The sequence below is a fragment of the Natator depressus genome, chromosome 13, assembly GCF_965152275.1.
Source record: "Natator depressus isolate rNatDep1 chromosome 13, rNatDep2.hap1, whole genome shotgun sequence".
Lineage (NCBI taxonomy): Eukaryota > Metazoa > Chordata > Testudines > Cheloniidae > Natator > Natator depressus.
In genome coordinates, this window is record NC_134246.1 from 41806484 (window position 1) to 41830284 (window position 23801).

At 48.1% G+C, this 23801-nt stretch overlaps 2 protein-coding genes across 2 annotated transcripts; both read left to right on the top strand.

Moving 5' to 3' along the window:
- Window positions 1-7134: 7134 nt before the first annotated feature.
- LOC141997574 (olfactory receptor 10D3-like) lies at window positions 7135-8061 on the top strand. The gene has a single exon (XM_074969966.1). The coding sequence runs from the start codon at window positions 7303-7305 to the stop codon at window positions 8059-8061; it is 759 nt and encodes a 252-aa protein (XP_074826067.1). The 5' UTR covers window positions 7135-7302.
- A 9077-nt stretch (window positions 8062-17138) lies between these two features.
- LOC141997575 (olfactory receptor 10D3-like) lies at window positions 17139-18065 on the top strand. The gene has a single exon (XM_074969967.1). It carries the CDS (start codon window positions 17307-17309, stop codon window positions 18063-18065), a length of 759 nt encoding a protein of 252 aa, XP_074826068.1. The 5' UTR covers window positions 17139-17306.
- The last annotated feature ends 5736 nt before the right edge of the window (window positions 18066-23801 follow it).

The following is a 23801-nucleotide window of genomic DNA, read 5'->3' on the forward strand; positions in this document are numbered from 1 at the left end:
TCACGCCTTTGTTGCCCTTGTCTAGGAACAGGCAGAATCCCACTGAAGATCACCCTAGCCTCGATTTCATTAAGCGTCTTCCCCAGCCTGGCATAGTCTCCCTTGATACATTCCAGTAAGAATCTACTGGTATCATTTGTTCCCACATGAAGGACAATCAGTGGATTCTTTCCTGCTCCCTTTAGGATCCTTTTCAACCTCAGGTCCACATCCCGTATCTTAGCACCTGGAAGACAGCACACCCTTCTATTCTCTGGATCAGCTCTGGTTACAGGCCTGTCTATTCTTCTCATTAAGGAGTCCCCGATCACATAGACCTGCCTTTTCCTGGTGATGATGCGATTCTCCGGTCTAAACCTGTTCCCTCTGGCTGCAGGTTCTTTCCATTCCTATTCTCCCTTGTAATCCTCTTCAACCCATCCTGTATCCTCCTGGGGCTCATATTTGGTGTAGTCTCCATTGGCTCCTCCCCTTTTCCTATAGGACTAGCAGCTCTTCTCTTCTTCCTTGCCCTTCCACCTTCAGTGACCACCTGCTGAGCCCCTTCTTCATTTTTTAACTCTGCAAACCTGATCTTAAGCTCTATTTCTCCTTCACTAGCCCGTCTTTTCCTCTGACGGGTTCTTTTAGTCACATGCTTCCACTGTCCATTTTCTTCACCCAGCAGTCTCCCCTCAGAATTCTTCAGTCCTCTTTCCATCTACAAGTCTGAGCTTTTCCCTTCAGCTGCCTCATGTCTTTGCTCCATAATCTGCTCGAACCCCCTTCTAAACTCAGTCAGACTTTCCACCTGCATCTCCAATCCTAGGATCTTTTCTTCCATCAGCTCTATCAGATGGCACTTCATGCAGACAAAACTCTTTCCAGGTACCCCCTCCAGGATCATGTACATACCGCAGCTTCCACATCCAGTCATCTTCATTGTGTCTTCCACTACATGGGTCACTCCCACTCATGTGGTAGAGGCTCATTCACTAAGCTTCAAAGTCTCCAGGTTCGATCCCACCTGCTGACGACTGGGGTCTGTCGGTGTTACACCTACACACACAATATTTCTTTTTTCTCTTTCCCCTGTTTCCACACAGTCTAAGTTTCCTCTTCCTGCCTTCTCAGTTGCTTTTGTGTGTGTGTGTGTGTGTGTGTGTGTGTGTGGTAATTTTGGTTGTTATTTTTCATAACTGGAGGTTTATCTGCCAGCACATAAAATCTTCTCCTTTAGAGAAACTCACAAAGAACTTCCATCTTTCAAAATGGCCTCCCACCTCCTTAGTCCTCAAGGGCAGTAAAACCACAGCTTCCCTCAGATGAGCTACCCTCTTTCAAAATGGCCACTCCCTCTCCTTTTTTCCAGCAAGAATGAAGCCAGCAACCACCATTTTAAGGCTTTTACGGGCAGCCTGTGGCTTCAGTCCCAGTGAGAACAATGGGAGATAGATGGCCACCAAACTGGGTGAGTTATTTCCCGAGTCTCACTGAGAACAGCCGGAGATGTTGTGACGCAGCAGGGAGTAGGGCGGACTGACTGGGGAATGGCGTCTAGTTCTGCTGGGACTGTCTGCCCGGGGGACGGGAGAGCAGGGGGTGACTCCACTGGAGTGAGGAGACCTGAGCCTGTCACCGGAGCTGGGAGGGGGTTGGACCCAGCTGACACCTTTGCCCGGGAAACTGGACAAAGGCTGGAGGAGGAGCTGGGGGGTGGAAGAGTGAGACCGGGTGGGGGGGGTTGGTTTCAGTTTGGGGCTGGGTGGTCCAACGCAGGGAACCCCAGGGCTGGGGTCTAAGCTCCCTGCCCCCCAGAAAGACTTGACTGAGGGGTCCTGGTTATACCCACAAGCTCTGTTTTAGACTGTGTTCCTATTGTCCAATAAACCTTCCGTTTTACTGGCTGGCTGAGAGTTACGGTGAATCCCAGGAAGAGGGGTGCAGGGCCCGGAGTCCCCCACACTCCGTGACAGATGTCAGCCATTTTGGAAGAGGGCAGTGCCAGTTCTACGTGGAACTCTCTGTAGTACCATGTTGTTCATCAGACTGTTCTGAAGGAGAAATTTTCACTTATGAAAAATAATGGGGGGGGGAATGACCATTAATCCCAATTAAAGTCTTCAGCTGTAGCCAATACACAAGATTTCAGTGAATTTTAACCATAAGGGAAGTTTGACACCTCTGAGCTATTTTATTATTAAGGTTTCAGAGTAGCAGCTGTGTTAGTCAGTATTCGCAAAAAGAACAGGAGGACTCGTGGCACCTTAGAGACTAACCAATTTATTTGAGCATAAGCTTTTGTGAGCTACAGCTCACTTCATCGGATACATTCAGTGGAAAATACAGTGGGGAGATTTATATACACAGAGAACATGAAACAATGGGTGTTACCATACACACTGTAACGAGAGTGATCGCTTAAGGTGAGCTATTACCAGCAGGAGAGCTGGGAGGGGGGGGAGCCTTTTGTAGTGATAATCAAGGTGGGCCATTTCCAGCAGTTGACAAGAATGTCTGAGGAACAGTGGGGAGTGGGGGGGAATAAACATGGGGAAATAGTTTTACTTTGTGTAATGACCCATCCACTCCCAGTCTTTCTTCAAGCCTAAGTTAATTGTATCCAGTTTGCAAATTAATTCCAATTCAGCAGTCTCTCATTGGAGTCTGTTTCTGAATTTTTTTTGTTGAAGTATTGCCACTTTTAGGTCTGTAATCGAGTGACCAGAGAGATTGAAGTGTTCTCCGACTGGTTTTTGAATGTTATAATTCTTGACGTCTGATTTGTGTCCATTTATTCTTTTACGTAGAGACTGTCCAGTTTGACCAATGTACATGGCAGAGGGGCATTGCTGGCACAGGATGGCATATACCACACTGGTAGATGTGCAGGTGAACGAGCCTCTGATAGTGTGGCTGATGTGATTAGGCCCTATGATGGTGTCCCCTGAATAGATATGTGGACACAGTTGGCAACGGGCTTTGTTGCAAGGATAGGTTCCTGGGTTAGTGGTTCTGTTGTGTGGTGTGTGGTTGCTGGTGAGTATTTGCTTCAGGTTGGGGGGCTGTCTGTAAGCAAGGACTGGCCTGCCTCCCGAGATCTGTGAGAGTGATGGGTTGTCCTTCAGGATAGGTTGTAGATCCTTGATGATGCGTTGGAGGGGTTTTAGTTGGGGGCTGAAGGTGATGGCTAGTGGCGTTCTGTTATTTTCTTTGTTGGGCCTGTCCTGTAGTAGGTGACTTCTGGGTACTCTTCTGGCTCTGTCAATCTGTTATTATTATTTATTTATTATTAAGATCCTTCAGCTCGAAGAAATGATCCAATACTAGGTGTTAAATATTAAAAGGATCCTTTTTAATTTATAAACAAATTAACCGATTTATTTGTAAATTGTTAGAAAAGTCATTCTGTGCCCAGAGAGTAAGAGCTATAATATTTGAATATGCTGTGGGTTTTTTTCATAGGTTCCTGGAGTTTAAGGCCAGGACCATTAGATCATTTAGTTAGACAGGCCAGGGAATTTCATATGGTTACTCCTCTAGTGAGTCCAATAACTTGTGTTTGACTAAAGCATATCTTCCAGAAAGGCATCCCACCTTGATCTGAAGACTTCAAAAGATAGAGACTCCATCACGTCCCTTGGTTGCTAGTGTTAATAATTAATCACCTTTCCTGTTAAAAAACGCATAGCTTTGTTTCTAATTTGAGCTCGCCAGACTTCAGCTTCCAGTCTTTAGTTCTCGTGCCTTTCTCTGCTGGATTAAAGAGGTGATTCATACCTTGTCTTTTCTTCCCATGAAGGTTCTCACACCCTGTCACGAAGTCACCTCTTGATCTTCTTTCTGATAAGCTAAATAGATTGACCTTCTTAAACCTCTCTTTGTGAGGCAAATTTTTTCCAGCCCTCAGGTCATTTTTATTGCTCATCTCTGAACCCTCTCCAATTCCTTTGTACATAACAAAGGTGCTGAATCCTTGCTTTAAGTCCAAGCCTTACTCATGGGGGAATTCTGCACCAAAAAATTAAAAATTCTGCACACAATGTTTCAAAATTCTGCATCAAATTCTGCATCTTGTGTTAAAATAATACAACACAATCACACCAATTTCAAAAAAACAACAAGGTGGCACCTTAAAGACTAACAGATTTATTTGGGCATAAGCATCTGAAGAACTGGCCTTTTTTCCCATGAAAGTTTATGCCCAAATAAATCTGTTAGTCTTTAAGGTACCACCGGACTCCTCGTTGTTTTTGTGGATACAGACTAACACAGCTACCCCTCTGATACTTGACACCAATTTCAATTATTTGTGGTCATTTATTTCATAATACCTGTCAGCAAGTATGTCTTTAACAATAGAGACAAAAAAGAAGATTCAGGAAATGTTTTTTGACAAATAGATTCTTTACTAGGCATATTAATTCAGAACTCTGAGTAATAATTCATTTAAACTACAATACAGAACCATATTTCTCTCACCCCTCAGAAACAGTGCAAAGGCTTGGGGGAGTCAGGGGTAATAGAGGACCGGAGGGAGAGGGAAGTAAATTGCTGGGAAGGAGCCTGGGTATGAACTTGGTGGGTTGTTGTGTATGGGTGGGGAAAGTATGGAACAGGTTATTTTGTGAGGTGGGAAGGGATTCTTAGGGAGCTTCCCCCATGCAGACCCTGGTTAACCCCGAGCCTCTCCTGTTCAGTCAGGTACATCTACCCCTTTCCACATGTGTCCTACCACCCCTATCCAGACACCCACTCCCCTATCCCCATGTGGCCCTGCACCCCCCTCTCCTGTCCCTATTTGTCCCTGTACCCCCTCCCTGTCCCCATGTGTCTTTGTGCCCCTGCCAGCCACTCCCCCGTTCCTATGTGGCTCTGTTCCCACTAGTGCAGAATTCCCCCAGGAGTACCATGATATTGTTGGAGTTGGCGGGGGGGGCGTATTATACTGCCAAAAATGACTCAATGCTCTTGTCAGAGTCTCTAGTGTACTGCAAAAAGTGATGAGACGTGGTGCACAGGACGTTTGCTGTCATCTGTCTGCACAGCAGTGAATTTCACCCTCACATAACCACACCAGTGCATGGATACATCCCTGTGCACAGAGACACAGAGAAGGGGCAGGGGAACAACAGGGGATACAAACCAAGGACAAAGCTCTGCTGGATTCAGAGGCCTTCAGCTGAACCTGTGGCCCAGGTTACTCCTATTTCACACCCTGGGGGGAATTCTCTGCCTTGTGTCACACCGCAGGAGAGCCTAGATGAGCATGAACGTCCCCTCCCTCCCTCACAATGTCTGGGTCAGATTCTCAGCTGGTAGAAATCTACACAGCTCCTTTCAATCCAATGGCGTTACTCCAGATTTACACCAGGGTGTGTGGCTGAGAGAGGAAACAGCCCCAGGGAATCCAATGGAGTTCCCCAGGAGTCAGGTCAGGGGGAGCGAGAGCAGAATCCAGACCGTGGTGGAACTGGAGATCTGGCCCTTTCAGTTCCATGGCGCTACACTTACTGATGCCCGCGGAGGGTTTGGTCCCGGGAGTCTATGAGCGTTTGCTCAAATGATGCAAAATCTCCATTAATTGGTGACTCTGCTGTGGTCTCAGTCTGGGGGCCCGGTGGGGATTCAGGGCCCTGGTCCCGAGGGGCCCGAAGGAGATTTAACAACCACGGAGAGCCATAAGGAGGCTGGAAGCTGTGAGGAAGCTGTGGGGCTCGGCGGCAGTGTGGGGTGATATGCTGCAGGCAGCCCTGCCTAGCTTCAGAGCGGATTAGGTCTCCGGGTTGGATACCAAGAGCCCAGGCCATGCACCTCTCCTGGGCGATGGGCCGTTTGGGATAAGAAAGCTGGATGGTGCTAGACAAGGTTCACAGCTGGGGGACAGAAAGGGAAATTCCAGGCAGCGGGATCGGCCTCTCCCAATGCAGCCAGTGTAAGACTCCTACTTTGGTAAAGTTCTTCTCTCACTGTCCCTCAGTCTCTGCCTGTCTCTGAATCTGTCAGTCTCTGTCTCGCACAAAGGGAGATGACGTCAGCCAAATATTTTCTTTAGAGAGAAATCGATTCAGCCATCTATCCATCCTTCTCTGTGCAGTACCTGCCTGCCTGTCTGTCTGTCTGTGGTGTATCTATCCTTTATCTCCCTCTCTCCATGTGTTATATCCCCAACCTGCCAGCGTTTCCCCTTCAGCTCTGCCTCTCCTGCACAGGGAAAACTCCCTGGCAAAACCCAAACAGGCTCTTTGTTATTGTCCTTTAAATCTCACCTTAAAAATCCCTCTGGCATGTTATCCACAGAGCCGAGCTTGCTGATCATGGCCAAGCAGAGACAGGCTGTGGCCAGGGGTGCTGGAAAAATTTGTGTAGTGGAGATGCTGAGAGCCACTGAACTAAACTGTGAACCCTGAGTATGAGGGAAACCATGTTAAACCAGGGGGTGCTGCTGAACCCCCAGCACCCCGAGTTCCAGCACTTATGGCTGTGGCTATTCTGCTTCTCATTCTCTCTTTTTCCTTCTCTCTCTAAACCCAATAAACCCCCAAACAATTCACATAATTAACAAAGCTGGGGCAATTCTTCACCACATTCATTGGTTTGTATGTTCCATCCCTGTCCTCTTCCTTAACACAAACACGTAGCAGCCCGTGCCTTTATATCAACAAAACCCTACCAAAACAAAGAATTGCACTGCACAGAGGATAATAACTCTGCGGAGAGCAGGAGAGACAAAGAGAGAGAGAGAACAAACCACATATGGGAAATGTTAGCCACAAACGGAAGGCTCTAAGGTACCATGGTGAGAAGGGTGGAGAAAGGGCCTAGATAGAATAGAATTGAGGAAACTGGAAAAGGACAGGAGAGAAGAGTAGAAACAAGAATAGAATAGAATGTCCCCTTTGTCTGTTCATCTCTGGACTGTAGGATCTTCAAGCCAGACACTTTCTCTTTCCATGTTCAGCACCAGCACAGTGAGACCCTGACCCCAACTGGCATTACAATGATAGAAATATACACCACTCCTAATGACTGTGAGTCATGGAGGCTGTGGAAGGAAGGATGAGCATTGCAGCTCTAGGATAACAGGTCTTTTTGTTTCAGTAACTCACTGGCATTATTTCTCTCCCCTACCCCAGGAATGAGTCCTCCGTGGGGCGGGTCAACCACACTGTGGTGACTCATTTCATCCTCTTAGGGATCCCCAACACCGACGGCCTCCAGACCATCCTCTTCGTCACCTTCTTAGCCTTCTACCTCTGCACCCTGCTGGGCAACCTGCTCATCTTATTAGCCATCCTTGCTGACCCCCATCTGCACACCCCCATGTATTTCTTCCTCTGCAACCTCTCTGTGCTGGACATCGGTTTTTCCTCCATCAGCACCCCTAAATTCCTGGCCAACCTCTGGATTCGGAGCAGGGTCATCTCTCTGGGCGGGTGCACGTCCCAGGTCTTCTTCTACCACTTCCTGGGCAGCACCGAGTGCCTGCTCTACACCGTCATGGCCTACGACCGGTACGTGGCCATCTGCCACCCCCTGCACTACCTGCTCATCATGAACCGGAGGGTGTGCGCCCTCCTGGCCGCCGGCACCTGGATCACCAGCTCCTTCCATGCCACCATCCTCACCAGCCTGACCTTCACGCTGCCCTACTGCGGGTCCAATGTGGTAGACTATTTCTTCTGCGACATCTTCCCGGTGGTCAAGCTGGCCTGTGCAGACACATACATCATTGAGACTGTGACCTTCACCAACACTGGCATGGTGCCCACGACCTGCTTCCTCCTCATCCTCGCGTCCTACGTCAGGATCGTCTATTCCGTCCTGAAGATGAACTCGGCCGAAGGGCGGCGCAAAGCAGCCTCCACTTGCGCCTCGCATCTGGCGGTGGTGACGCTGTTCTTCGGGCCTTGCACCCTGGTCTACACGCAGCCCCAGCTGAGCAAAGTGCTGGTGACCCCTGTGCAGATCTTCGGCAACGTGGTCACGCCCATGCTGAACCCAGCCATCTACACGCTGAGGAACAAGGAGGTGAAAGCGGCTCTGAGAAAACTGAGAGGGGGTCAAACGCCTGCACGTTGATATGCAGCAGCTGCAGGCATAGCATGTGGGTCTGCTTGGAAATACATTGACAAATACATCTCCATGGCGGCTCTGTGGCTCTTGTGAACGTCTCTGTCTCTCCTCATCCCCACACAGCCCCATCTATCTGTGTGGATCTCTACCAGTCATAGAAATGCTCCTAATATACTGAGCTGTCTTTGACATGCTGTAAGGCTGATCTTTTCAAAGCTGCCTGAGGGACAGGCACACTCAGCCTGTATTCAAATGAATAAGAATTGGAGATCCAAATTTTGTAGAGGACTTACAAAATCTTGGCCTTATTACACAGCTCTACAGAGCTCTAACTCTTTAAGTCTATCATTATCAGGCAGGTTTTCTACTCCTTCAGTTATTCTCATGGCTCTTTTCTGAACCCTCTCCAATTTATCAGCACCCGTCTGGAATTGTGAACAGCAGAACAGAACACAATATTGCATCAGCGGTCACACCAGTGCCAAACAGGGAGCTAAAATCACCTCTCTGCTCGTACTCGAGATTCCTCCTTTATGCATCCCAGGGTCTCATTAGCTCTTCTGGCCCCAACGTTGCACTGTGAGCTCATGTTCAGCTGATTCTCCACCATGACCCCCAAATCATTTTCAGAGTCACGGCTCCCCAGGAGAGAGGCCCCAGTCCTATAAGCATAGCCCTGATTCTTCATTCCTAGATATAGGTGCGTACCTTTAACTGCATTAAAATGCACATTGTTTGCTTGCACCCCCTTAACCAGAGATCCTGATCCAGACTAGGGAGGAGGTCAAAGGAGCTATTCCAGGGTTGGGGTTCGGATGGACATCAATGGAGTTTTCCCAGGGCAAGGGAGAAACACACTGGTGTTAGCCTAGGGTTAGTGTTAGGGAAAAGGCCAAAGGAATTCTGCTCAGATTGAAGTAGGGCAGCTGGGTTACGCTAGATGGATGAAGTCAATAAAGTTACCCAGGGTTTGGGTGAGGCAGGAAGTGAATACATTAATGCCAGATTTCATGAGGGCTAGGCAGGAAATTAGGAGGATGACATAATCTCTTTGGGGCTCAGTTCCTCACCTGAGACACTGCTAAAAATTATTCCTTTCTCCCAACCATTTCTCTGGTAATCCCTTTGGGGCAGGAGCTGTCTCTCGCTGTGTGTCTTTGCAGCACCCCTTGCAAGTGAGCCTCCAGGCCTTCCATACGACAGAAATAATAATGTATTTTTCTGACTTATCACTGTGATATCCTGACACCCCAATATTCACCACTGTCATGTAATTAGGACATATTTTGCATGAAGTATGCTTTGTAAGTTATCATTCTAAAAGTCTTGATCTGCTAGACATTAATATCTCATTGAATTGTATGTGCTTTCTTTGTATGTGAAGTTATGAAGTTTGCCTATGTTTGTGTTACTGAAACTGAAACAAGAAGACTTTCAGGTACAACAGTAAAAAGGCCAAATAAAGTTAATGGCTCAGGGAGGAAATGCACAAGCACAAGGATTACCCCAGGAACTGTGTACAATAGAAACCCCTCAGAGACAGCACTGCCCAATGAGAACTGTTTGACCCAGGTCACAGCAAAAGAGCTTTCCAGCAAGTGGAAAGAAGCTATAAAAGCGGGGAAATGGCATCATGATGGTATCTCACTCTCCCTACAACAAGTCACCTGGAAACACCCGAAGAACAAAGACAGAATAGGGGGAAGTGATGGTCCCAGGCTAAGGGATTTCTAGCCTATGTATGAAAACGTGGGAAACCCAAGCTGAAAAGTCTAGGCAGCTTATGCCTTAAAAATCTACCAGCCTGCTTGTCTCTCAGGGTGAGAATTTGCTAATTCATATCCTACCAATCTAGTGTGTTAACTCAGTTTGCGGTTTGTTTATTTACTAGGTAATCTGCTTTGACCTATTTGCTATCCCATTTAATCACTTAAAATATATCTTCTGTAGTTAATAAACTTATTTTTGCTTTCTCTAAAACCGGTTTGTGGAATTCATAACACCAGGGTGGGCGGGTGGGGGGAGTGTGCATATCTTCCTCCACATTGAGGGAGGGAGTGGATTTCATGAGCTTATGCTGTACAGTTCTCTGTGCAGCACAGGACAATACCATTTTGCGTTTTCATACCAGAGGGGGTGTGAACTTGGGTGCTGGCAATTCCCTAGCTGAATATTCCCATGCAGAGCTGATTTCAGTGTCTGTGTCTTTCTGCAGCTGGATGTGTCCCTACCTGTGTGTGTGCTAGAGGAGATTTGAGGGCCTGGCTCAGCAAGACAGTGTAAGGGAGCCCAGGCTGGTGGAACTGGCAGGCTCAGTGGTACCCCATCAGGTGGCACTCTGGAGCGGGGGACAACCTGTCACAATCACTAACTCCTAGGCCATGGGATTTAACCTTGTGCCTTGAAATGAAAAAATAATAAAAGAAATAAAATGAAAGGAACCTGGGGTAGATAACATCTCCCTGCAGAACAGTGCAAGTGAGCCCAGCATCCCGGCACTAGGAAAAGCCCTGACTCGGAGGGAAGAGCACCCCCTACAGAATTGCCTCCACCACTCCCTGCACTTCAGCGCCCCCTTTGAACTGCTGGGGTTCATCCTGAATTTTCTCTGTTGTTTCTTTGCATTGGTCGAGGGAACCAATTTCCAACAAGACACAAATCCAGACTATGTGCCTGAGATAAGAAAACCTGGAATGGAAGATCAGTGCACAAATTGTGCACATTGATTTTAAAAAACACAGTACATTCTGATGGACAATGGGAAAACTCCATTGACTTCCAAGCCATGGGCACTGGACGCAGGGATGCCAACTTTCTAATCGCACAAAACTAAACACCGCTTGTCCTTGCCCACTACTCCACCCCTTCCTCAAGGCCCCGCCCCTGCCCCACACCTTCTATGAGGCCTCACCCCTGCTCGCTCCATCCCCCTTCCCTCTGTCACTCACTCTCCCTCACCTTCATTCACTTTCACCAGGCTGGGGCACAGTGTTGGGTGCAGGAAGCGGTGAGCCCTCTGGCTGGGGGTGCGGGCTATGGGGTGGGACTGGAAATGAGGGGTTTGGGGTGCTGGAGAGGGCTCTGGGCTGGGGCAGGGGTTGGGGGTGTCATAAATATAAAGGAAAGGGTAACCACCTTTCTGTATACAGTGCTATAAAATCTCTCCTGGCCAGAGGCAAAACCCTTTCACCTGTAAAGGGTTAAGAAGCTAGGATAACCTCGCTGGCACCTGACCAAAATGACCAATGGGGGGACAAGATACTTTCAAATCTGGAGGCGGGGAGAGCAAAGGGTCTGTCTGTCTGTGTGATGCTTTTGCCAGGAACAGATCAAGAATGCAGCCTTACAGCTCCTGTAAAGTTAGTAAGTAATCTAGCTAGAAAATGCGTTAGATTTTCTTTTGTTTAATGGCTTGTAAAATAAGCTGTGCTGGAGGGAATGTATCTTCCTGTTTTTTTGTCTTTTTGTAACTTAAGATTTTGCCTAGAGGGATTCTCTATGTTTTGAATCTGATTACCCTGTAAGGTATTTACCATCCTGATTTTACAGAGGTGATTCTTTTACCTTTTCTTTATATAAAATTCTTCTTTTAAGAACCTGATTTTTGATTGTTCTTAAGATCCAAGGGTTTGGGTCTGTGTTCACCTGTACCAATTGGTGAGGATATTATTATCAAGCCTTCCCCAGGAAAGGAGGTGTAGGGCTTGGGGGGGATATTTTGGGGGAAGACATCTCCAAGTGGGCTCTTTCCCTGTTCTTTGTTAACACGCTTGGTGGTGGCAGCATACGGTTCAAGGACAAGGCAAAGTTTGTACCCTGGGGAAGTTTTTAACCTAAGCTGGAAAGAATAAGCTTAGGGGGTCTTTCATGCAGGTCCCCACATCTGTACCCTAGAGTTCAGAGTGGGAGAGGAACCTTGACAGGGGATGAGGATTCTGTCTAGGGGTGTGGACTCTCAGGTGGGACCAGAGATGCGGGATTTGGGATGCAGGAGGGGTCTCCAGGCTGGGACAGGGGGTTGGAGTGTGTGTGGGGGAATGAGGGCTCTGGCTGGGTGTCTGGGATCTGGGGTGGAGCTGGGGCTGAGGAGTTTGGGGCAGGAAGTTGGGGTGCAGGATGGGGTTTGGGGTGTGGGGTCCCGGCAGCGCTTACCACGGATCCCAGGAAGAAGACACAGGCCCTAGGTGCATGGACAGTGAGGGAGGCTCTGCGTGCTGCCCTCACACCCAAAGGCACTGCCCCTGCAGCTCCCATTGGTTGCAGTTCATGGCCGATGGGAGCTGTGGAACTGGCACTAGGGGCGGGGGCTGTGCATGGAGCTTCCCTGGCCACACATGTGCCTAGGGGCCACAAGGACCTGGCGGCCATTTCCAGCAGCCATGCAGAGCTCGGGCAGGCAGGGAGCCTGCCTTCGCCCAGAGCCCCCTGGGTGCTGACTGGAGCTGCCAGGACCCCTTTTTGACTGGGCGTTCTGGTCGAAAACTGAATGCCTTGCAACCCTAACTGGATGGCTGTAGGGGGAGAAGCAGGGAAAGCAGGTGGCTATAATATTTTGTAACTGAGAACTGTATCAATTCAATACACTTACATTTAAAGAGTCCATGGGAATTATTTGCCAACCATTATCTTGTGGCCAAGACAAAGGCCTGGGACACAGGAGATCTGGGTTCCAGTACAGGCTCTATAGTAGACTCTGTATTTGACCTTAAGTAATTCACTAAATCTCTTTGTGCCTCAGTTTCCCCATCTGTTATACATGAAAAATTAAATCCTTGGTCACTCGCAGCGATGAAATGTGTATCACATTCAGCTGGGGACCGTTTCTATCTATCTTTGCTGGGTGTGGCACAAAGCAGCCTATGCCTCAGTTCCAAAATGTAGGTCCTACCATAATACCCATGATAATACTAGTGATAATAGAAATTAAAATAGTCGAATGCAGATCCGGCTCCGGGGTACGTGGCAATGACACGCAGAACCCAGCTGATGCAGCCAAGAGTAAATTCTGAGCCTGGCTCCCAGCGCAGTGAGAAGGCCCAGCCTGGGGACTCATTAGAAATGTTGACATTTTAATTGATCCCAGCGGCGATTGCACCCCGTGGGATGCTCTGACTGGGCTGGGGATAACACTTCTACAGAGACAAATTATACCATCTGCCTTCTGCCTCTTCATCCTGGCTCCCAAGTAAGACGCCCACCCGAGGTGGAGCAGGAAATGATCGCGACTAGAGGAATCACAAGAGGCCTTATTAAAACTACAGTGCTGGGCTACAGCAAATGGATGGATGAGGTAATTGCTGGAACCCCCCTAATCCAGCCCTGTCTCTCTCACATCCCTCTCTGTGCAGGGGTCTGTGGATTTGTCCATGCTACAGAGCTTCCCAGCGATGTAGCCAACCCCCACCAGCCCCTTAGTGTAGATGCACAGTAGAGGTACAAGATGAGGCTTGTGTCTATTCCATTTACCTGGCTAGTGAAGGAGCAGCTTTGGTTCAGTTAAATCAGCCATAATCCTCTAAAGGCCCTTCCTCCGAACCCTGACTATGCAAAGGGGAGGGTCTGATGTTATTGACTTGAACTGGGACCGTTTAGAACACTGTTGCAACCAAGGTCCTGTAGTGGCACCAAATCTTGCATAAAGGGGGTCAAATAAGGTGTCTAAGACAAGGTTATGGTTTGCTGGTTATGATTATGCTATCTGTATGCATGTATCATTTTTCTATTTAAAGTTGTAAGTATTGGCTCTGTACTGTCTGTATTTCAAACTTGTGCTGTGCTTCTGGGGGACACCCCAGACAATGTGGCGTCAGCTCTGCCTAGCCTGCTGGATGGCCCATTAAGGACCATCAGCTATTCAACTGACCCACTGAGAGAAGGCAGATATGCCTTGCGACTCAGCAAGGCATGCAGGGACATGCCTATGGACAGAACTCTGAGGGTTTTCCAGGCCATGTGGTGGGCAGCTTGTCCTTGGGACAAAAGAAGAAAGACCACACGGCAAGAGAATATAAAAAGCTGCTGCAGCTCCTCCATCTTGTCTTCAGTCCTGCTTCCTACCTCTGGAAGGACTTTGCTACCCTGAAGCTTTGAACCAAGGACTGAAAGACCCATCCCAGCTGGGGATGTTCTCCAGAGACTTGATCTGAACCTGCAGCCTATTCCATCACTGCGACAAGCCTGAACCAAGAACTTTGCCATGACTGTATGTAATTGATTCCATTTAACCAATTCTAGCTCTCATCTCTATCTTTTTCCTTTTATGAATAAACCTTTAGATTTTAGATTCTAAAGGATTGGCAACAGCGTGATTTGTGGGTAGGATCTAACTTGTATATTGACCTGGGTCTGGGGCTTGGTCCTTTGGGATCGAGAGAACCTTTCTTCTTTTACTGGGGTATTGGTTTTCCTAACCATCTGTCCCCAGAACGAGTGGCACTGGTGGTGATACTGGGAAACGGGAGTGTCGAAGGGAATTGCTTGTGTGAGTTGTGGTTAGCCACTGGGGTAAAACCAAAGTCTGCTCTGTTTGGCTGGTTTGGTTTGCCTTAGAGGTGGAAAAACTCCAGCCTTGGGCTGTAACTGCCCTGCTTGAAGCAGTTTGTCCTGAATTGGTCCCGCCAGAACCAGCCTCCTTACAGAGGGTAAGAGAATACACGCGAGGCCCAGAAAGACGCAGGGTGACATTCAACCCAGTGAGAAGAGGAGGGATGGCGTAGATAATCCTTCCTATGCTTGGGTTAATTTAGATTAACCTGAAAGGCAGGGTCTGCCTCACTCTGTGTCTGAGCTCCACCCGGAACAACAGTACCAGGGTCTAGCTGGAGTTGGGGGCTGCTGTACTGTCCTGCCAAAAATAATTCAATGCTCCTCTTGGATTCTCTACTGTACTGCAAAAAGTGATGAGACCTGGTGCACAGGACGTATGCTGCCCTCTGTCTGCACAGGGTTATTCATACAGTATGCGGCTATCTATGAATTTCAGGGGTGAATTTCACCCTCACATAACCACACCAGTGCATGGGTACAATCCTGTGCACACAGAGACACAGAGAAGGGGGCCGGGGAACAGCAGGGGATCCAAACCAAGGACAAAGCTCTGTTGGCTTCAGAGGCTTCCAGCTGAACCTCTGGCCCAGTTTACGCCTATTTCACACCCTGGGGGGAATTCTCTGCCTTGTGTCACACCGCGGGAGAGCCTAGACGAACATGAACATCCCCTCCCCCCTCACAATGTCTGGGTCAGATTCTCAGCTGGTAGAAATCTACACAGCTCCCTTCAGTCCAATGGCGTTACTCCTGATTTACACCAGGGTGCGTGGCTGAGAGAGGAAACAGCCCCAGGGAATCCAATGGAGTTCCCCAGGAGTCAGGTCAGGGGGAGCGAGAGCAGAATCTGGACCCTGGTGGAGCTGGGGATCTGGCCTTTTCAGTTCCATGGCGCTACACTTACTGATGCCCGCGGAGGGCTTGGTCCCGGGGGTCTATGAGCGTTCGCTCAAATGATGCAAAATCTCCATTAATTGGCGACTCTGCTGCGGTCTCAGTCTGGGGGCCTGGTGGGGATTCAGGGCCCTGGTCCCGAAGGGCCTGAAGGGGATTTAACGGCCACGGAGAGCCATAAGGAGGCTGGAAGCTGTGAGGAAGCTGTGGGGCTCGGCGGCAGTGTGGGGTGATATGCTGCAGGCAGCCCTGCCTAGCTTCAGAGCAGATTAGGTCTCCGGGTTGGATACCAAGAGCCCAGGCCGTGCACCTCTCCTGGGCGATGGGCCGTTTGGGATAAGAAAGCTGGATGGTGCTACACAGGAGTCACGGCCGGGGACAGAAAGGAAGAATTCCAGGCAGCGGGATCGGCCTCTCCCAATGCAGCCAGTGTAAGACTCCTACTTTGGTAAAGTTCTTCTCTCTCTGTCCCTCGGTCTCTGCCTGTCTCTGAATCTGTCAGTCTCTGTCTCGCACAGAGGGAGATGACATCAGCCAAATATTTTGTTTAGAGAGAAATTGATCCAGCCATCTATCCATCCTTCTCTGTGCAGTACCTGCTTGCCTGCCTCTCTGTCTGTGGTGTATCTATCCTTTATCTCTCTCTCTCCATGTGTTATATCCCCAACCTGCCAGCGTTTCCCCTTCAGCTCTGCCTCTCCTGCACAGGGAAAACTCCCTGGCAAAACCCAAACAGGCTCTTTGTTATTGTCCTTTAAATCTCACCTTAAAAATCCCTCTGGCATGTTATCCACAGAGCTGAGCCTGCTGATCACGGCCGAGCAGAGACAAGCTGTGGCCGGGGGTGCTGAGGAACAATTTGTGTAGTGGGGGTGCTGAGAAATTGAACCAAACTGTGAACCCTGGATATGATGGTAACCATGACAAGGGAGGAGCTGCCCCCCCCCCCCCCAGCAGCCCGAGTTCCAGCACCTCTGGCTATGACTATTCCCCTTCTTCTTTCCTTTTCCTGCTCTCGCTAATCCCAATAACACCCTCCCCAACAATTCACATCATTAACAAAGCTGGGGCAATTCTTCACCACATTCATTGGTTTGTAATTTCCATCCTCGTCCTTAACACAAACACGTAGCAGCCAGTGTGTTTATAACAACAAAACCCTAGCAAAACAATCGCTCCACTGCACACACGGCTATCCCTCTGCAGAGAGCATGAGAGAGGCACCAAACTACATATGACAAATGCTAGCCACAGAAGGAAGGCTCAAAGGTACTGTGGTGACAGGGGTGGGGAAAGGGCTTAGACAGAACAGAATTGAAGACATTGGAATCGGACAGGAAAGAGGAAAAGAAACTGGAATGGACTAGAATAGAATAGAAAATACGTCCCCTTTGTTCCTCTCTGAACTGTAGGATCTTCAAGGCAGACATTTTCTCTTTCCATGTTCAGCACCAGCACAGTGAGACCCTGACCCCAACTGGCATTACAATGATAGAAATATACACCACTCCTAATGACTGTGAGTCATGGAGGCTCTGGAAGGAAGGGTGAGCATTGCAGCTCTAGGATGACAGGTCTTTTTGTTTCAGTAACTCACTGGCATTATTTCTCTCCCCTACCCCAGGAATGAGTCCCATGTGGGGCGGGTCAACCACACTGTGGTGACTCATTTCATCCTCTTAGGGATCCCCAACACCGACGGCCTCCAGACCATCCTCTTCGTCACCTTCTTAGCCTTCTACCTCTGCACCCTGCTGGGCAACCTGCTCATCTTCTCAGCCATCCTCGCTGACGCCTGCCTGCACACCCCCATGTATTTCTTCCTCTGCAATCTCTCTATTGTGGACCTTGGATTCTCTTCCATCAGCACCCCTAAATTCCTGGCCAACCTCTGGGCCAAGAATAAAACCATCTCTCTGGGTGGGTGCATGTCCCAGGTCTTCTTCTGGCACTTCCTGGGCAGCACCGAGTGCCTGCTCTACACCGTCATGGCCTACGACCGGTACGTGGCCATCTGCCACCCCCTGCACTACCTGCTCATCATGAACCGGAGGGTGTGCGCCCTCCTGGCCGCCGGCACCTGGATCACCAGCTCCTTCCATGCCACCATCCTCACCAGCCTGACCTTCACGCTGCCCTACTGCGGGTCCAATGTGGTAGACTATTTCTTCTGCGACATCTTCCCGGTGGTCAAGCTGGCCTGTGCAGACACATACATCATTGAGACTGTGACCTTCACCAACACTGGCATGGTGCCCACGACCTGCTTCCTCCTCATCCTCGCGTCCTACGTCAGGATCGTCTATTCCGTCCTGAAGATGAACTCGGCCGAAGGGCGGCGCAAAGCAGCCTCCACTTGCGCCTCGCATCTGGCGGTGGTGACGCTGTTCTTCGGGCCCTGCGCCCTGGTCTACACGCAGCCCCAGCTGAGCAAAGTGCTGGTGACCCCCGTGCAGATCTTCAGCAACGTGGTCACGCCCATGCTGAACCCGGCCATCTACACGCTGAGGAACAAGGAGGTGAAAGCGGCTCTAAGAAAACTGAGAGGGGGTCAAACGCCTGCACGTTGATATGCGGCAGCTGCAGGCATAGCATATGGGTCTGCTTGGAAATACCGAGCTGTCTTTGACATGCTGTGAGGCTGACATTTTCAAAGCTGCCTAAGCGACAGGCACAATCAGTCTGCACTACAGTTAATAGAAATTGGAGATTCAAACCTTGAAGAGGATGTTGAAAATCTTGACCTTATTACACAGCTCTACAGAGCTCGAACTCTTTAAGTCCATCATTATAATGCAGGTTTTCTACTCCTTCAGTTATTCTCATGGCTCTTCTCTGATTCCTCTCCAATGTGTCAACACCCGTCTGGAATTGTGAACACCAGAACGGGACGCAGTGTACCATCAGCGATCACACCAATGGTAAAATCACCTCTCTGTTCATACTAGAGATTGCTCCTTTATATATCCCAGGGTCACATTAGGTCTTCTGGCCACAGCATTGCACTGGGGGCTCACATTCAGCTAATTCTTCACCATGATCCCCAAATCTTTTTCAGAGTTGCTGCTCCTCAGGAGAGTGGCCCCCATCCTGTAAGCACAGCGTCGATTCTTTGTTCCCAGGTGTACACGCATATATTTAGTTGCATTAAAATGCCACAAATCCAGACTTATGGTGCCTGAGAAAAGACAACCTGGAATGGGAGATCAGTGCACAAAATGTTACATTGATTTTTAAAACCACTGTAGCTTCTGATGAATAATGGGAAAGCTCCATTGACCTCCAAACCATGGGCACTGGGCGGCCATAGAGGGAGACGCCAAGAGAGCCGGTGGCTATAGTATCTTGTAATTGAGAACTGTATCAGTTCAACACACCTACATTTAAAGAGCCCATGGGAATTATTTGCAAACCATTATCTTACAGTTAAGACAAAGGCCTGGGACACTGGATATCTAGGTTCCAGTACAGGCTCCATAGAAGACTCTGTATTTGACGTTAAGTAACTCACTACATTGCTTTGTGCCTCAGCTTCCCCATCCATTATACATGTGTAACCTAGAGCTACTGAGACCACTGAGAGAGAGAGATTAGTGTGGCTGCTTTACAGATTTAGCTAAGTGCCAGTTGACTTTTAGCTCATGTGGTAGAGGCTCATGCCTTTAGCTCCAAAGGTTCCCAGGTTCAATCCTGCCTGCGACCCAGGTCTCTTGGCGTTACACATGGCTAATTAAATCCTCTGTCACTCTCAGCTATGAAATGTGTATCGCATTCAGGTGGGAACTGTGTCTATGTATCTGCGCTGCATGTTGCACAAAGGGACCCATGTCTCAGTGCCAGACTGTAGGTCCTACCATAATTCTATTATAGCAATAGTGATAATACAAATTAAAATAGTCAAATGCAGTTCCGGCTCTGGTGTTCATGGTAATGACACATGGAACTCAGCTAAAGCAGTCAAGAGTAACTTCTGAGCCTGGCTCCCAGTGCAATGAGAAGGAACAGTCTAGGTACTCATTAGAAATATCGACATTTTAATTAATCCTAGTGGCCATTGCACCCCGTGGGATACTTTGACTGGGCTGGGGATAACAGATCTATAGAGATTAATTATACCATCTGCTTCTGCCTCTTCATCCTGCCTCCCAAGTAAGACGCCCACCCAAGGTGGAGCAGGAAATGATCGCGACTAGAGGAATTGCAAGAGGCCTAATTAAAACTGCGGTGCTGGGACACCAGCAAATGGTTTGATGAGATCATTGCTGGAAACCCCCTAATCCAGCCCTGTCTCTCTCACATCCCTCTCTGTGTGGTGTCTATGGATTTGTCCACGCTACAGAGCTTCCCAGCGATGTAGCTAACCCCCACCAACCTCTTAGGGTAGATGCACAGTAGAGGTGCAAGACGAGGCTTGAGTCTATTCTGCTTAGCTAGCTAGTGATGGAGCAGCTTTGGTTCAGTTAAATCAGCCATAATGCTGTAAAGACCCTTTCTCCTGAAACCTGATTGTGCAAAGGGGAGGGTAAGAGAACATGCCCAAGACCCAGAAAGATGCAGAGGGATGTTCATCCCAATGACAAGAGGAGGGCTGGCATTGATAACGTTTCCGCTGCTTGGGTTAGTTAATGAACTCTGAAAGGCTGGTTCTGTGTCACTCTGTCTGAGTGGCACCCAGAACAATGGTGCTATGATCTACTCCTGGGGGAATTCTGTGCAAAAAAAATTAAAATTCTGCAGAAAAAAAAAAGAAAAACTGCACACAATATTTGAAAAACTCTGCATCTCCTGTCTGGGGTCGTACAGTATGGCCGGGAGGGACTGCTGATGCAGGAAGCTGGATCCTGGGAGAGGCAGCACCACGTTCTTCTCCCCTTGGCCGCTGCATTTCCTGAGAGTAGAGCCCTGCGGATCAGCAGATACCGATTGCTGTCCACAGATATCCTCATCTGCAGATAGAAATTTACATCTGCGCAGGGCTCTACACACCAGTTTGAATTATTTATGGTCATTTATTTCAAAATACCTGTAAGTAAGTATGTCTGTAACATAAAAAATGATTCAGGAAATGCTTTTTGACAAATAGATTCCTTACTAGGCATATTAATACAGAACTCTGAGTAATAGGTCATTCAAACTACAATACAGAACCATATTTTCCACACCCCTCAGAAGCAGTGCAAAGGCTTGGGGAAATCAGAGGTAATGGAGGAGCTGACGAAGAGGGAAGTAAATTTCTGGGAAAGGTGAACTTGGAGGGTTGTCAGATATGGGTGGGAAAAGTATGAAACAGGTTTTTAGGGGGCCGGGGGCGAGGAGGGATTGTTAGGGAGTTTCCCCCATGCAGACCCTGGTTGACCCCTAGCCTCTCCCATTCAGCCAGGTACATCTTCCCCTATGCCCATGTATCCTTATACCCCCTGTCCACATGTGTCCCTCCACCCCTACCTCCATCCCCCTGTGGCACTGCACTCCCTCCCCCTGTCCCTATGTGGCTCTGCACCCCGTCCCACATCACCATGGCTTTGCACCACCTCCCCTCTGTGGCTCTGTGCCTCCACTCCTATTCAGCCCCTGTCCCAGTCTGTCCTCTCCCAATAGCACTCATGAGCCCCTGTCTGACCCCCCCCAAGCCCACGCTGTCTGTCTTCCCATAGCCCCTGTCTCCTGACCTGGCCCAACAGGTGATGCAAAGAAGGCAGGCTCTTTCTCTTCCCTTGCTGGTAGGGAGGTGGCCTTTGTTCTATCCCCACAGTACCCTCTGGTGGGCAAAAGGCAGAACTGCAGTAACATTTTGGCAGAAGCTCTTTTCTGCACAAAAAATTAAAAATATGTGCAGCTCATTAAAGCTGAAGTAGAACAGAATTCCCCCAGGAGTGAAGCCTCGACTCCATCTTAACAATGAAAGCATGGTCAACCACCTCCATAATTGTACATATAACTAGGTCAAAAGAAACAGTTCAGAAATTAAAATATTTAACAATCTTTGCTAGCTGTCATTTCACCAAAATGATGCAAAATCCAGTAATTGCTCATTAGTCTGATGCCTCTGCTACCACATTCTTCCGGGAGCTTATCCCAAGAGTGAGTGAATAAAGATAAAAGCACCTTCTTCTTCAAAGGTTTACTCTTTGTTTCAATTGTTTCATCCAGAACATGAGCACGGCAGGGCATGTGAAATCTCCAGCTCCAGGAAACAAACAAACCACTCCACAACGTGGGTTAAAAAATACTTCACCTGTGCACAGGTAATCCCATAACTAACCACTGCAGAGTGTCTTACACGATTCTCTGAAGCATAGATTCACAGAAAAGTAGTGCTGAAAGGGGCCTCAATAGGACATCTAGTCCAATCTCCCCACTCTGAGGCAGGGCCAAATATATCTAGACCATCCCCGACAGGTGTTTGTCTAATCTCTTCTTAGAAACCTCCAATGATGGAGTTTCCACAGCCTACCTTGGAAGCCTGTTCCAGTCCTTAACGACCCTTATAGTTTGAAAGATGCATCTGACAAAGTGGATTCCAGCCCACGAAAGCTTATGCCCAGATAAATTTGTTAGTCTTTAAGGTGCCACATTGTTTTTGCTGAAACAGACTAACACGGCTACCCTTCTGAAACTTGTCATCTTCCTGAAGTGTGATGCCCAGAACTGGGCACAGTACTTCAGCTGGGACTTTACCAGTTGTGAGTAGAGCAGGAGAATTACCTCCTATGTCTAACATACAACACTCCTGTTAATACACCCCAGAATGATATTAGCCTTTTTTGCAACTGCATCACAATGTAAACAGTGAGATGGCAATGTTTGCAGAAAATACAAAGCAGACTGGGAAGAGTTACAAAGGGATCTCACAAAACTGGGTGACTGGACAATAAAATGGCAGATGAAAGTCAATGTTGAGAAATGCTAATGAAGTACATGGTGTAACCATGCCTCAGTGGATCACAACTGAGAATACCAAATTCAGGACAAACTGCTGAGAAATAGGACAGATATACCCCCAAACTAATGGCTATCCGTCCATAATATATACCAAAACCAGGAACAAAAGTAAACTTCTGTTTCACCACAGTGGCTAACAAGAAGTCATAAAAGCAGTTTCCTTAGGTATTTCAGTCCTTGTATTACCACCGAAAACATTGGATTTAAAGATGAGTGGTTTTTAAAACCAATTTAATCAAATAAAAGGTTCTTCTGATCCCAAAGGACCAGTCATGCACCCAGCTGAATATATAATTCATATTTCACCCAAAAATCACGCTGATGCCAATCCTTTAGTATCTAAAATCTAAAGATTTATTTATAGAAAGAAAGAAAGAAAGAAAGAAAGGTGAGAGTTAAAATTGGTCAAAGGAGTCAAATACATACAGTAATGGCAAAATTCTGGGTTCAGGCTTGTAACAGCAATGGAATAAACTGCTGGCTTAAGTCAAGTCTCTGGCTGCTTCCAAATCATTGGAAGGACCTCAGTCCTGTGGTTAGAATGCTCCCATTAGTATAAGTTCATAGTCCAGAGGCTGGAGCAGAAAAGAGGCAAAATGGAGGTGTTTCCATTCCAAGATCTTTTATATCTTCTGCCATGTGGTGGGAAACCCATTGTTTCAAACAAAGCCCTCAGCACAGCTAGTGGAAAATTAGGGGTGACAAGATAGTGTTCGGAGTCACATGTCCATGCATGAAGGTTTGGACACAGTAGAAGCCATTACCTATACCTCAAACAGCTTGTTTGTAGAACAGTCCATTCAGTGTAGATGGGCATCCCCATAGTCCATTGTCAGTTAAGTGTTTCTTCATGAGCCACTTAATTTGAATAGTCCCTCCAAAATGTGCTGGCTAAATACCCTGTGGGCATTACCCCAGGAGCAAACATTTGAAACACAGGTATAGAGCCAATGCTCATAACTTCAAATACAAAAATGATACATGCATACAGATAGCACAATCATAACCAGCAAATCATAAGCTTCTCATAGACATCTTACATGTCACATTATGTGCAAGGTTGTTGCAAATACATGTAAGCAGAGTCAGGATGAGCTCCACCGTGACATCTGGTGGTGAGGTGTGGCAAGTTGTGGAAAAGAACTTCAGGGGCTGATCTCATTTGCATAGGCACACGCACGCTGCCTAGAATGAGCCCACAGCTGCCCAAATGGTCACTTTGGCTGCTGTGGGATCCCCAGTTTCTCTGTTATTGGGGCAGGAAGAATAAATTGTTATTATCCTGATTATGTGAATCAAGGACAGTGGAACTGTACTTGGCCTTTGTTATGATGGAGGGACTCGCCATCAACTAAGTAGCACTT

What these genes read in the sequence shown, in the direction of transcription:
- LOC141997574 (XM_074969966.1), top strand. Translation starts at nt 7,303, where the DNA reads ATGTATTTCTTCCTCTGCAACCTCTCTGTGCTGGACATCGGTTTTTCC.
- LOC141997575 (XM_074969967.1), top strand. Translation starts at nt 17,307, where the DNA reads ATGTATTTCTTCCTCTGCAATCTCTCTATTGTGGACCTTGGATTCTCT.